Raw genomic sequence first — 15,172 nt, 5'->3', positions numbered from 1 at the left:
GCACGTGCACACACACACACACACAGCAGAAAATAATGCCCTGGTTTTGAGTGAAGATGCCCTCCAATCTTCACCAGTGGTCTTAATGTGATGCTGCCTAGAGCTTTAGAAGTCAGAAGTGAAGAGCCTTGTTCTCTGTCTTCTCAGCTAATCCACATCCTGTCCTTTCACATCCACGGCCACCAGTGATTTACATTGGAGCCACTGGTGCTCATTGTTGAGGTATTTGCTGAGGATAGACTTTGTACATTAACCCCAAACGTATGATGGTCTGCACTTACTGTAACTTTTTTAAATATTGTTGTCCAGTGTGTGTGTGTGTGTGACTGTGTGTGTGTGTGTGTGTGTGTGTGTGTGTGTGTGTGTGTGTGTGTGTGTGTGTGTGTGTGTGTGTGTGTGTGTGTGTGTGTGTGTGTAACTTATGTCATGTTGTAGTCAATGATTTCAGTCATCTGGCAGGAAACCACAAGGCAGAATGGAAAGTACCCATAATACTTCCCACGATCATAATTTTAGGGCCTACCCAATAAAATCATTGATGCAGCGTATTTCATTTTTTAAATATAAATGTGAGTGTACATTCCAGAGACTATTTAGCGTCCCTATACCTTTGTTGTCCCACAATGAAATTCTATTTTATTGGGTAGGCCCTGAGAAAAATAAAGGGAAGCTCCGCACAATCAGATCTGCACACAATCAATGTATTTATTTAGCAAGCTTTCGGTCTACTGACCTTCTTCAGGCATGTCTGAAGAAGGTCAGTAGACCGAAAGCTTATTTTTCTCATGTTCCCTTTGTGGCTCCAGCACCTCACTTAGGTTTTTTCAGCGGATGAGCGGTGGTTCTTTTTACATTGGGTAGGCCCTAAAATTACGATCGTGGGGACTTATTTGGGGTGCTGATTCCGCCTTGTGGTTTCCTGCCAGATGACTACAAATCATTGACTACAACATGACCTATTTTACCACCCGCTCCAGACCGGTTTACACAGCGATTTTGCAACACAGACCAGGCTTTCCTCCGAGGTGGAAAGCCTGGTGACGCAATTGATTTGATTTTGGTAAAAGATATACAAGTAAAATCACCCAGGACCCAGGACAACAACACATCAAAGCGTCATGAAACACTGGTCTCAAAGTGGTCCAGCAGACCACACAGAGAATATATACCCTATTGGCCTGAATATAAGACTGTTTTTTAACAGTGGAAATATCCTAAGGAGTAGTAGGCCTACTGGACAGTGGACACATGGCGTGATCGGACGATATGAGACATGATAAACAACAGAATGAGTAGGAACACAACACATGCATCATAATCATTGTGCACAAGACATGGTGAAGAACAGAATGAGTGAGAACACAACATGCATCTCATATCATTGTGCACAGACTGATAATGTAGTTGATGGCCATGGCGTCAAGTGTACTTGTGCTTACTCAGATGAGTGATTCAAGTAACCCTGCAGAGTCAAGCAGATAAATGTCAGTCCTATATAATCATAAGTTATTCATAACAGTCTCACTATAGGCCTACATAGGCTAAATACCAAAATACATTTGTGAATCCATTTTGAGACTCCTCTGACAGTCTGACTCCAATGAGGAAGAGATTTGCCTTAATTCTGTAATGGCAAATTGTTTCAGTCCACTCTCTACCTTGATTATTTCTTAAAGACTCTGATGTAAATTCTAAATAATCCACTAGAATTCCTTCAGTCAGAACTGCCTCCTCCATTGACTGGACTCTTTTAAGTCCATGCAGGCTCAAGGTGCTATTATTCAGCATTTCAATACCCCTATATATATATATATATATATATATATATGCAATTGTGAATAATATATCCATTGGCCAATCATCATACGGTTCACTGCAGCTCAACAGTCCATGTGAGAGTTGTTTTGATTTGATTTAATTAAATCAAATTCAATTCAGTCAACTTAAGTTGAATTGAATGCGGCCTGCCTATTTGGGCACTGGGTGAAATGTTGGCTGCCTGGCTGGCTGCCTGGCAGACTGCTCTACTGTGCTGCTGTGCACAATTTCTTCAGGCAAACTACATAACCTTGCATCACCCAGGCTGGTCAGTGATCGCATCCCGTCTAAATGGCCGCCTACTGTATCCGGTCGTGTGCACACCCGGTTTACACGCACATACAGTTTCCGTCATCGGTACTAGACGATCGGATGTGCAAAAGGGAAAGCGAATTGATCCACTATATCCACTGCGATCCACTGTCAACCATACCGTATAAAAAATTAAAAAAAACATTTCGTCCAATGAGAAAGCGCCCTGTTGGCCCTACAGGCATCCCGTCATGCTCGACTACTGAGCTGCGCTACGTCAGCAGTGATACACCGAAACATGGCGGTGTCCATAGGAGAGCGCCAGGCTGCAAATCCGTGTATGTGGATATTGTTGACGTTATCGACGGTGTTAATATTTCGTTGTCATGCAGAAGATATTGTCGGCACGGCAGGAGAAGAAGCGCCCCACCGCCGGTTTGAATACAAATACAGCTTCAAGGGACCGCACCTGTCCCAGTCTGAAGGCAGCATTCCCTTTTGGATACACAGTGGGAGTAAGTTTACATCATATCGTCATAATGGACAGCAGCTGTCGTAGCGTTTATAGCTTAATTCATGACTTGCATCACTGTTATTATAAGCCGTATAGATAGACCATGGTGGGTATCGTTAAAAAGAAGTAGCAAGTTATAGTAGGTGTAGGTCTAGGTCTATGTCTATCCTAGCTCCTTTCGGAACCCTACGTTAAAGTTTCTGACATTTTGGTGGTAGGTCCAAAGGAGCTCAACCCGGGGGGTCCGGAGACGGGCTATGTCTATCCATTAGCTTTCTAGAAGTTGTATTGTTGATGCCAGCTGTTCTCTGAATCATCACGTTCCCCCATAGCTTGTATTTAGATAAGTAACCTTTCTCAAGCATGACACCCGGGGCTGCAGGTATCTCTGCCCATATGCATAATCTGACTGAAATGTATCTATCTGACACACACACACACACACACACACACACACACACACACACACACACACACACACAGTACACACACTCACACAGTTGAAACATGCTAGATCATGCACATATTCTGTTTTGGCAGTAAGCCATTGCTGTGGAAATATCTGTGCCTCAGAAATGTATAAATCAGTATCGCTGGCAACAAAAAATAAGTGATAAGACTGCAAATTCGGTGCAATCTGTTTGTGTTTTTTTTCTTTCTTTTTTTTATCAGATGGTTTAGTCGACCTCATGCAGACCAGCAGAATTGCTGTTCACCATTTTAAATATTCTACATGGCCAGCAACAAGGCATGCTTAACAGACTAGCTTCATGAAGAATAGTACTGCAGTGTAGAGTGTACACACCATTGACCAGAATTCTGGTGGGCTTCTTAATTTATAGAAAATGTATGTAACTTCTGAAAGTAGACTGATTTAAATGAATCATTGACATTTCATGGAGTTGGTTTAAACATTCCACCTCTGTGAAACCCTACTAACTTAACAATATACTCTTATGTTCCTGTTCCTCCCAGATGCCATTCCCAGTGCAGACCAGGTGCGCATCACACCGTCCCTCAGGAGTCAGAAGGGCTCTGTGTGGACAAAAAACCCTGTCAACTTTCAACACTGGGAGGCTGAGGTGACCTTCCGTGTGTCTGGCAGAGGCAGAATGGGAGCGGACGGACTGGTAAGTGAATTCTCATTAGAAGGAGGACACTTTCGAAGAAATTAGAGAAACCGCTGGATGGCACTTACACCCGCCTTCTAATGAGAGCGCAACATCTCTAAATGGTAAATGGTAAATGGTGCATTTATATAGCACCTTTATCCAAGGCGCTTTACAGAGATTGTGCATTACATTCACCCATTCACACACACATTCATACACCGATGGCAGCGGAAACCATGCAAGGCACCAACTAGCGCATCGGGAGCAATTAGGGGTTCAGTGTCTTGCTCAAAGACACTTCGACAGTAACTCTGGGGGAGCCCGGGTTCGAACTGGCAACCTTACGGTTACCATCCAGGCACTCTACCCCTGAGCCACCGCTGCCCTCTCTCTCTTGGAAGAGCCACCCATCGACTTCTCTAATATACGGCAACCTACCCCGTGTTTCTTCACTAGTCTGATCCAGAAGTACACTGTTTGCTGGCCACTGCTACACAGTCGTTCCCTGATGTCATCGCTTGAGACACTTGCATCAGTAAGCAGGAACTGGCGATGGCAATGAAGGACCGGGAAGTCTGGCTTGGCATTGTGAAATCCATGATCTCGACCGCGGTCGAACAATGATGATGATGATGATGAAGTGAATTCTTGCAGAGTCCGAGACCATACAAATCGATTTGGTTACAAAATGCTCTGAGTTACAAATGTATACATACAAATGAACAAACTGAGGATTTTACTGTGTAGTTAGATCATATGACAAATTAAATTCCGTTCTCAATCTTTTGTTAATTAGAATTCCTGCAAAGATGGTGGACAGTAACTTTGTTCCCATGCTTAAAGGTTTCAGCAGACAAGTGCCGAAACGTTGGTCTCTTTCTATTTATCTGTGTCCATAATAAAAGATTGGCACTTGGGCTACTAAGTGTGTGCGGCCACCGTTGTCTCTTGAAGATTAGTCATTTCAATTATGTTGCCATCACCCACTGCAAGGACGTTGGTGTGCGTAGCATTACTGTGCATATTGTAGACATGCAATCATAATGGGTTTGGGTTTGACCACCAGAGTACATACCTCTATCAACAGTGTGCAGTTATCAAGATATTCCATTTACATATTAAAATAATTTCTTGACTGATTATGTATTTTAACTCTACTGTTGATTGTACTTGACCTTTGAAAGTTTCAACCCAAGTTAGCCATCGTTTCAGGACAGCGTATTGATCATCTCCACCACCAAGTTTGATATATAGTTGCCCATAGTTGATATATAGTTGCTCTATTTTGTCCTTGACATTAGGTGCGTTTCCATCAAGCCATTTCAATGTGTGAATGGACGCGATGACTGTCCGGTGAATTTACATTTTGTAAACGTGTTGATGTCGCTTCTATTACTGACTGGAGTAGTATAGTCTCCCCTCGTCCGTTTTGAGGTGTTTTGGAGGGAAAGTGTGGACTTGGACTTGGAAATATATTCACCGATTGAACTTCCATGATCAACGAACGCACTACTCATCGGGAGAGCACGAGCCTGCACTGCAGACAGGCCTACATTCTAAACAGCGCTGCTAGGATCTTGAATGAGAGTGTGTGTGTAAATGTGTCCACATCACACCCAGCCTGGCCATGTTCAATGTTCAATGCTTTCTAATTCAATCAAAACCTATTCTGCAAGTGTTTCCATACCCCATTTTCACATTTGTATTCATTTGATATAGCTCCAAAATCCACCCCATCAAGAATGTATGCGCAAAATCCAAAATGTGATAAAAAAGGGCTTGATGGAAACGCACCTATTGTTTGTGACTTTAATCTTTGATACCTTTATTATCATTTTGCTAGTTATGTACTAAAACATTCTATAAAAAATGTGAAAATAGCAACACAGCATGATGGTACACATGTTGTGGATCCTTACATAGCTGTATACACAATAATAGGAAGATAGGTGCTGTGTCAATCTCTGTCTGTACACAGACATCTACAACTATTACTGATGTGTTGGCAGGAATAAAGCAAATGCCTCTAGATATAATGGTCAAAAGTCACCGATTCCATCTGTGATTAAGCACATACAACAACACCCATGAAAACGATCTAGCCATTACATTTGTACTCTTATCTAACAGGCTGTTTGGTTCACAACTGCACAAGGCCTTGATGGTCCAGTCTACGGAGCTGCTGACAAATGGAATGGAGTGGGAATCTTCTTTGACTCCTTTGACAATGATGGGAAGGTTTGTGTACTCCACTTATCAAGATTTTGCAATGTTTTAAGTTTAATTTAAAATGTAACATCTACTTAAGAAAATAAACTAGGTAGTTTCTCTCTCGGTAAACTATCTCTGCTCCTCGTGTCTCTCTGTCATTGTCCAGTTAAGGGACAGGATGGGTTTTATGGCTCTTTGTAAAACCCCTCCTACGCCTAGCGCTAAGGATGCCTGTGATAACACAAAGTTACCATTACAAGATAGATATTTTGTTATAGAAGGCTATACAGTAGACCAATACATTAGAAGATGTATGCGTGTAAGAATAGCTGTTATTTAACAAGTGGAAATTTAATTTAGAATAAGAAGAGAAACAAATATGATGTTAACCAATCGGAAACGTAATACAACTTTTTATTAATCCAATGCCAGACAATTTGCAAATGGGCTGAATAATACATTGCATAATAGGATTAATAAAACATTAATTCGAGGTCACGCTAACCATATTACCGCGGTAATAGTCAGATCGCTAGAACACTGCTGCAACCCTGACACGACAATGGAGGATTATCACTTCCGGGTCATTCGGCCAGATAACCCTTCTCTGCATTCTGTTGGCACTGGCCTCCCCTTCTTTTCCATTAATGTTGAAAAATAATTAAATTAAATGTGAAATGATGATGATGATGATTGTGGCAAAACTGTTGTTCACATTGCTTAATTATTTTAACATTTAACATTTCTTGACTTTTTCATGACATACTATTTCATTACACCCACTTTTAGGTGGTAGGACTCTGCTTCAATGTGTGGACTATCTCATATGACATATATGAGATGAATTCAAATGTGTTGTTTTCTCCACTTCTTTCCAGAAAAATAACCCGGCTATAATTGTTGTTGGAAACAATGGCCAACTTCTTTATGACCACCAAAAGTAAGTAAACATTTATTTGTTTGACTCTTGCCAACAAATATTATATTTGTTTGAAGGATAAATAATCCTCTATCTCTACTAATCTCCCTTGAGCCAGTGAAGCATTAAATCACCTTTCTCTATCATCCCAGTGTGCCTTACAGTTCACACTGTTTTCAGTGTTTCATTTCATAAGCCCACCCTTAACAGTCTTTAGTGGATGGATATTTAGTATGCTTGCGAATACTGATTGTCTTGTTGTTGTTTTCTGAAAATGCCAGTGATGGAACAACACAAGCTCTGGGAACCTGCTTAAGAGACTTCAGAAACAAACCGTACCCTGTCCGAGCCAAAATCACATACTACAGAAGGACATTGACGGTAGGAGAATCTGAGAATCAGATTTTGTTTTAGTTTTTAATTTATTTTAAGCTATATTTTGAATTTAGAGCTTTGATCATCGTGCAACAGTGTTGTGTGCCTAAAATAGCAGATCTACAAGTAGATCTGACCATTTGTGTGACACTGTCATACAACTAAGTATAAATTAAGCATTATACCATGGCCATGGACAATACTCAGTTCCCACTAGAAAGTGTGGTGAATCTCTCATAACATCTTGAAAACTAATGACTGAATTGCCATGGAATTTGCTATGATCCTTGATGCTCCCTGTAGGATGACCCCTACTGATTTTGGAGACCCCACACAAGTGGAACTTGAATTTGATTTGTTCAATTGATGTGTGATATGCATTTGGAGGTACGATTTGGCACTCAAGTATGGTGATAGTATCATGTCTGAAGGTTCCTGTTATAAACCAGTAAGACGCCTGAGGGTGAGAAGCGACCTTGCACTAAAGGGCGAGGTCGTGTGCACGCATCCGCCTGGGTGACAGCAGACTGCTGGGCGAGCGCTGGTGCTTTGGCATGGGGGTAAGATCATAATTTCTGGGCCTGTTGAGAACTCTAGTTTTCGCCGGCTGCCGGGCACGGCTGCACTAATAACTTTGGGGCAGGCCCGGCTAGAGTTTGAATGGACAGGTATCAGTCAAAAGGGAGACATCAAAGAGGAAGGGTGGATGAGAATGGATCAACATATGGAATGTCAGAACAGTATATGGAGATCTAAGAGTTTGAGGTTTGAGGTCAGATGTAGAGTTGCTGGCCAATATTGATGACATCTGGGATCTCCATATATGGGCTTAATATTGAGATTTCCATCCCTGATGATGTCATGAGATGTCACGTGCTCCATCCCTGATGATGTCACGTGATGCCACGTGCCCGACCAACACACAAACTGACGGGAAATGCACAATTCCATAGTTAACTGCGACGCAATAATGTTTATACAAAGGTTTATAAAGATCATGCCAGTGCAAAGTTTCTATCCAAAGAGCGTATTGCCCCAAAATGTGATTAAAACACTACTTATTATAGTATTACCATAGTTGCTAAGTGGCCATGGTATAAGTAAGACAATCAACTCCGAGCTGTGCTGATATGAAAAGATCAAATCTGCGTAGGCAAACCCACTGCAGTGCATTCTTTTTTCCTTTTAGTTGTATAAAGTGCACAGTTCGTCATCAATTATCCCCCTTACATAAACGATAGTGATCAGCCTTGTTTTGAACTGCTGCATGATCCACTTATGGCCATTCAGGTGATGATCAACAACGGCTTTACCCCAGACAAAGATGACTACGAGTTCTGCACAAAGGTAGAGAACATGATCATTCCCCTCGAGGGCTTCTTTGGCATTTCAGCGGCCACGGGTGGTTTAGCAGGTATTTATCCGTTTTTATAAAACCTTCCATATTTACATACTTCTACTACCATATCTATGAAAATGTGTGTGTCCAAGTATTTTTTAATCACTTAAACTCTATACTTCCCCCAGAGTTTTTACTAGTGCCCCTGCTGTTTGCAGAAAATAACCGATCTAATTTCATAACAAGCTTGTAGACCTTCTATTTACATTGAATGTTCACCCCCATAACAGGCATGCTAGGGTTCAAGTGGTTAAACCATCTACAGTATAGATAGGCTGTACTAGATTCATAATAAAAATATATGACTTATTCCATAACATTGGATTGATTAATTGAATACTGTATTATGTAAACAGCAACAGAGTACAGTCAAACACTTGTTTCCATTCGGGTCCTATGTATTCAATTCATAACCATGACATGAACATTTCAATTCAAACAAAATATAAAACACACTAGGCCTATGTACAGAGTGTAAACATTTTATAAATGCATTGTATGGAATGCATTCATTTTTGTTGTACATTTCAATATGAGCATTACTTCTTCCATCAGATGACCATGATGTCCTGTCATTCTTATTATTCAGACTAACGGAGCCAGGCCAGGAACTGGTAACTATCTTTTACTACCACTCTCTAATCCTTTTTACTATTCTGAAAATGTGTGAGATATACCTTTTTCTCTAGTGTGTCTGTCTTTATGAGCATGTGCACAATATAGCCTAACCCTAGGGCCTCTAGTGAGTTCAGAGTGGTTGTTTTGTCTTCTATTGAAGCCGCCATCTGAATCAGAGATGCCCAAAGAGGAGAAGGATAAGTACCAGGAGGAATTTGAGAATTTCCAGCAAGAGCTTGACAAAAAGAAAGAGGAGTTCCAGAAAGAGCACCCAGGCGTTCAAGGAGAACCAGGTTAGTTTTTCCTACAGTAAAAACAACTTTTCTGAAATAATACTAAATACTGGGATATTCAATAACTGATCTTACTGTAACAATGATAAGTGTCACACTGGTTTCAGACATGCAAGTTGTTTCTTGCTAATGGTTATATCTACTACTTCAGTTGAGGACCTATACGAGACTGTGAATGACCAGGAGATTCGCCAGGTGTTTGAGGGCCAGAATCGGATCCATTTGGAGATCAAACAGCTCCATCGCCAGCTGGCTATGATCTTGGACGAACAGCGCCGATACGTCTCAGTGATCACAGATGAGATCGGCAAGAAGGGTTCACAGATTGAGTCAGGACAGGTAGAGCAAACAAAATTGACGTCGTATTATATACGTAACTTTATACTACAACCAAGTGTAGCGTTCCATATTATCACATTGTTTGTGGCTTCTGAACTGGCAGTGGTTATTCAATTTCTACAAGCTCCAGATCCGTGAATTTGACGTCACACAATGTCAGTTGCTAACTGCCCAACCAGATGTTGACCACCACAAGCCCATCCTTAAATGTCTATCTAACTAAACACTACATCGTTAACCAGGGGTGGTTAGACATACCAACAGTCCTACTAGTATTCTGACTGTTGGTATGTCTAACTAAATACATGCACCCCGTCGGTCAGACAAACCTGTGCTGTGGGTTAAAAATCACCTGTGCTGCGGGTTAAGTCACCCGTGGCTCCCGACATGCGCGGCGGGTTAAAATTGATCCTGCTAGTTCAGGAGCCACTGGCTATATATTTTTAACATTAATCTTTACTTTAGTTGGTCTATTTTTTTTAATTTGTGACCAGTTTAATATTGAAAGAAACTCGTGAGGCATAAAGTTGCTCAGACAAAAGAGCTTTCATTTCTACATTATTCCTATTCAGCTCCTTTGTTGTTCATATCATTTTAGCCGGAGGTTGGTAGTCAACAGTTGACCTCAGTCATTGCCACCCAGCATGAGGTTCTTAAAAACCTGAACGAGCTAAGGTAAGTAACAAACATCATTGTTATTGTTGCCGTTTTGTTATTCAGTATTTTTGCCACAGGAATGAAAACGGATCAATGATATTTCAGAAAAACAAGTTGCTGTTAAATCTCCGAAATTATATTTAATCTCTCAATACCATACAGGTGTCTTCCAAAGTCTTAATCCAGCTAAAGTACCCCCCCCCCCCCACACACACACACACACACACACACACAATCTAGCTGTTTTTGCCACAGTAATGAAAACAGATCAATGCTATTCTAGAAAAACAAGTTTAATACCCCAAATCATATAATCTCAATACCATACAGGTGTCTTCCAAAGTCGTAACACACACACACACACACACACACACACACACACACACACACACACACACACACAGAGTAAAATAATTACAGATATATCAGCCAAACCAATATATTGGTCAGGCTCTACTGTCTTTTTTTTAATGACATCCATTATTCCCTGGCTTTGCTTTGTGGGTCTGACAGCCATGTCACTATGTTTCTACAGAAACTCCTTCCATGAGTCATTGAAGCAGATCGGTTCGGTCCAACAACAAGGTACAGCTGGGGCGTTGGGAACATATGAGACCATGCAGCACTTCAATGACATTAAGGAGCATCTTCATCTGGTCAAAAGGGACGTGGAGCACCTGGTTATACGTAGCAACCCGGTAAGAGATTTCAGGCCTGACGTCACATTTTAGCGATTTTTCAAAAATAGCAGACCTACGAGTTCATAGAGCTTGTAGATCTGCTATTTTTCAATAGCTAAAGTATAACATAATGCTTGAAACACCAAAAGGGGTTCCCGCCCAAAATGTGTTTAACCAGTTCTACATAATTTGGTAGAAAGAAAAATACTTCATGATTCTGCAACATACCCATGCAACGCCCCCCCTCCCGCAAGATTAGTTATAGCCAGTTGGAATGGAATATGAAACATTGGTTCAACATTTTTTTGTTTTCAAGAAAATGCAAAAACTCCGCCTGGTGGAGATTTATTTAAAAAATGCAGTGCACACAACCTATACACAAAAGACCTAGACACAAAGTCTTAAGTTTGTGGAATTCAATCATGGTAATAGGCCTACTAACTAACATTTAAATCCTCTGTTTGACATGTAGAACCCCAGTGAGAAAGTTCAGAAGTGTCCAGAGTTTCCTCCAATGCCGTCCTGTTTATCCACAGTCCACTTTGTGGTCTTCGTGGTCATCCAGTCTGTCCTGTTCTTCTGCTACGTCATGTACAAGTAAGACATGCTTCTTTTGGGACGTACACTACCATTTCATGTTGCATGTTATTGAAGTGGGGAAACGTGATTTTTGTGAAGTCGAGATCTGAAACTTTCAAGGGAGGGCCGTTTTAGCAGGCAGAGACTGTCTTAGATCAGGGGTTTCCAAACTAGCGTAGGTAGTTGTAGCCTCTGCCTGCAGCCCCATATTGTGAAATGGTTTTCTTAAAACAAAATGTTCTCAAATGTTGAAAAAAAATCATGAAAGATTCTGACAATTATGACCTGCCCAAAATAGGAACTCCATGTTTTAAAAGTGGTTAAACTGGCACAAAAATCAAATGAATTGTATTTTAATCTAAATTAACGTTTTTCTATATATTTTTTTCTTAGTCATTTTCCCCTCCTTAGTTGGCCCCCCTGTCAGTCCTCACTTTGAAAACCTGTGTTTTACAGTAGATGGTTGTATTCGAGTTTGACAAGTTCAACAGCATACAAACAATGTCATTGATATGGAATGCATACAAACATTCTCATTGATATGGAATCCATGTTAAAGGTTAGGGAGGAGATACAGTATTTGCTCTGTCTCACATGGAAGGCAGCTGCCTGATAAGTCACTCTCCTTGATTTCTTGTACCTGAAAATGTATCTGATAAGAATGGTAAGGTCAGTGTCACAAACTCCTCATTAAAGTAAGCATGAATTACTCCCATGTAATCAATGCAATTCACTTTTCTGTTTGTTTATATCACTGGTTTTCAAAGTGGGGTCTGGGGCCTCCAGGTGGACCACCAGGGGACGCCAGGGATGCCATTTGGTTCAAGTTCAAGATTAAGTTTAATGTGCCAACAACAAGGCCTATTTTAGTCATGTTTTCAAAGATTTTCAAAAAGTAAGAAAATAGTGGAGAAAAAAACCTGATCCACAAGCTCACAGCTTGGTGTGTTTGATTTTGAAGCCATTTCGCAGTAGCAGCCAGAGACTATATGGCTGTTTGGGGGTCCTGCTGTATATCACAGGATATCACTATGATCCCACTTACCGAGTGTTGAATCCATTTAGTTCCAAGTTTGTGTCCCTGGATATGGGGACATATTGGATGTGGCTATTACTTCTGCTTTACCTCTCCATTGAGGCAGGCTTCCAAGGCAGCATATTATACACTTCCTCTGCCAACCTGGGGGGGCAGCGGACTGACCTCATGCCTCCTTCTATGCATGAGGAGTCCAAGCTGCTTCTTTTCACCTGACAGGGGGGAGTTTCCCTGGCCGGACATAGCACGTGGAAGGAACACGTTATTCCGACCAGTTCCTTTCCCCTCCAGTAGGCGCCCCGGCTGGCCAGGGGGAGGTAGTTTTAGAGACCAGGATTACTGCATGTTTTTGTGAGGGTACCTACCCTAGGGGACACGGGGAGAGCATGCAAACTCCACACAGAAAGGCCATTTCTATGTCATCAATTTGAACACTTTCACAGCTCGACTTTATTTACATCTATCAATCGACCCTCTTAGCGTACAGTATGTGACATGACACTGATTTAAAATGACTATTACTATGCATCTCCTTTTGGCCATACTGAAATCAAAATGATTTAATTTACTAAATACGAACACCCTAACCGCTAGCTATTTATTATTGAAATGGGTACAATACAACTACTTTACTAAAGTACTAAAATGTACTCAAATAAGATTATGAACATTTATTTTGATAATGACTGTGAATGATGTTCAGATGAGCAGTCAGTCCTAGCCTGGGAGGCATACTATTACGGCTTTATGATCCAGTCGGGAGTGGATGATATCTTACGTTTTAGTCTGGTTTGTAGTCATCAGGCCGGAACCCCCAAACTGGAATCAGAATTGCCCAAAATAGTTCCCTGCATCATAATTTTAGGGCCTACCCAATAAAAGCCTTGATGTGGCGTACAAATCCGACAAGTTTCTTCAAGTACTTCTTGGAGTAGTTTGTTTGGTGTATATCCATCTTTTATCACAGCTCGTAGCGACTGCCGAGATTAAAAACAAACAGGGGGGACCATGACTCTATGGCGGGGGGGGACCTAAACAAAGCAACGCCAAGTTTTTGAGTGGTGCTAGCCACTCCTATAGACGGCTATGTGTGTCCCTATGTATGCGTGTTCCTGTATGTACGTACGTGACACACACACAGAGGCCAGGTTGGTTTTCTTTATCATCCGGTCTAAACCGCACCTAGACCGGATCACACGGGTGAATTGGGAATAAAGACCAGGCTTTCGTCCGAGGTGGAAAGTCTGGTGATGCGAGGTTAAGTCAGTCCTACTTATGAGGCACTTATTCTTTATGTTCTTCTCAGAAATAGACTTTGGTGATGGTCAATTTGATGTAACATAACTATCTGACTAGTACTGATTTCTGGTTTTTAACGCCTCTTTCCAAAACTATTTTGTTTTGTAGAAGTCAACAAGAAGCAGCAGCAAAGAAGTTCTTTTGATGACGCATTTATAAGATGTATGTGTAAATGTCCATTGGTGTTTTTTTTTCTTTTTTTTTCAAATTTGTAAATTATTGAAAAACGTCTGTTGAGAACTTTTAATTTGAGCTGTTATACAGGGTTGTATGAATGTGTGTACAATGTACACTACATTGTACAATGTACACTACATTGTACACTAGGCACGTGGAATTTCATTCAATATAATTCCCAACATGATGTAATATGTTCCTTGCAGTATTTTTTTTGTCATATGTTTGGAAGGTGTATCTTCTTTGAGCTATGGCAACGGCACTATTTCATAAAATGCACCACTCTGTCTATTTACATAGTATGAAGAAAAGAAACCTGTGTTTTGAAATGTGCAATTTTATGAATGCTGAGCTACTGTATGTAGATGACAACTCAGAGCTGATCTCTGGTGTGTGTGTGTGTGTGAGTGAGAGAGTGACTTGAATGATTGAAATAAGACAGAATTGGACGTGTTTTTTTTTGTTCAAGCAATTTACATAAACAGAGAGGATTAATTGGGTTGGTGTTGTGTAATCATTACCTTCCCTACCCTCAGATGATGACAATTTAGAGAAAGATCATTACTGCATCAAAACTACTCAACAAACTATACTATTGAAAACTGGCCAAATTGTCAAAGAATATATGAAAGGCACACATTTTGAAAATAGCTCATCTATAAGTGCTGCGACAACATGTGAGCTTTGTAGAGCGGCTATTTTCACAATGTTTAATCTGTGGAACTGACTACGAGTCAAAACTATATTTAATGCCGCAACTGGTACAATTCCAAGTGCTTGTCGGGGTGGGGGGTCCCCAATATGATTAATTTTGGGGGTGGGGGGGGGTCCAAAGATCAAATATGATCATTTTGGTGGGTCACTGTGTCCTGAAAAGGTTGAGAACCACTGTTT

The 15,172-nt window shown here is 41.0% G+C and overlaps 1 protein-coding gene across 1 annotated transcript; it reads left to right on the top strand.

Moving 5' to 3' along the window:
• The first annotated feature begins 2,156 nt into the window (after positions 1-2,156).
• lman1 (lectin, mannose-binding, 1) lies at positions 2,157-14,777 on the top strand. The gene is made up of 13 exons (XM_079524457.1): positions 2,157-2,585; positions 3,560-3,714; positions 5,827-5,934; positions 6,786-6,847; positions 7,108-7,207; positions 8,492-8,615; positions 9,156-9,214; positions 9,379-9,511; positions 9,663-9,850; positions 10,449-10,525; positions 11,043-11,205; positions 11,660-11,784; positions 14,210-14,777. Exons 1-13 carry the CDS (start codon positions 2,369-2,371, stop codon positions 14,244-14,246), a joined length of 1,548 nt encoding a protein of 515 aa, XP_079380583.1. The 5' UTR covers positions 2,157-2,368; the 3' UTR covers positions 14,247-14,777.
• Positions 14,778-15,172: the final 395 nt, after the last annotated feature.

This window comes from Electrona antarctica, assembly GCF_951216825.1.
Source record: "Electrona antarctica genome assembly, chromosome: 16".
In the NCBI taxonomy this organism is placed as follows: Eukaryota; Metazoa; Chordata; class Actinopteri; order Myctophiformes; family Myctophidae; genus Electrona; species Electrona antarctica.
Note: the sequence above shows the minus strand (reverse complement) of the source record. Positions and strands in the feature narration are given on the sequence as shown.

Coding starts and splice junctions, on each gene's coding strand:
- lman1 (XM_079524457.1), top strand. CDS start 2,369: ATGGCGGTGTCCATAGGAGAGCGCCAGGCTGCAAATCCGTGTATGTGG. Junction 9,215..9,378: donor CGGAGCCAGGCCAGGAACTG/GTAACTATCTTT, acceptor CTTCTATTGAAG/CCGCCATCTGAATCAGAGAT. Junction 10,526..11,042: donor AAAAACCTGAACGAGCTAAG/GTAAGTAACAAA, acceptor ATGTTTCTACAG/AAACTCCTTCCATGAGTCAT.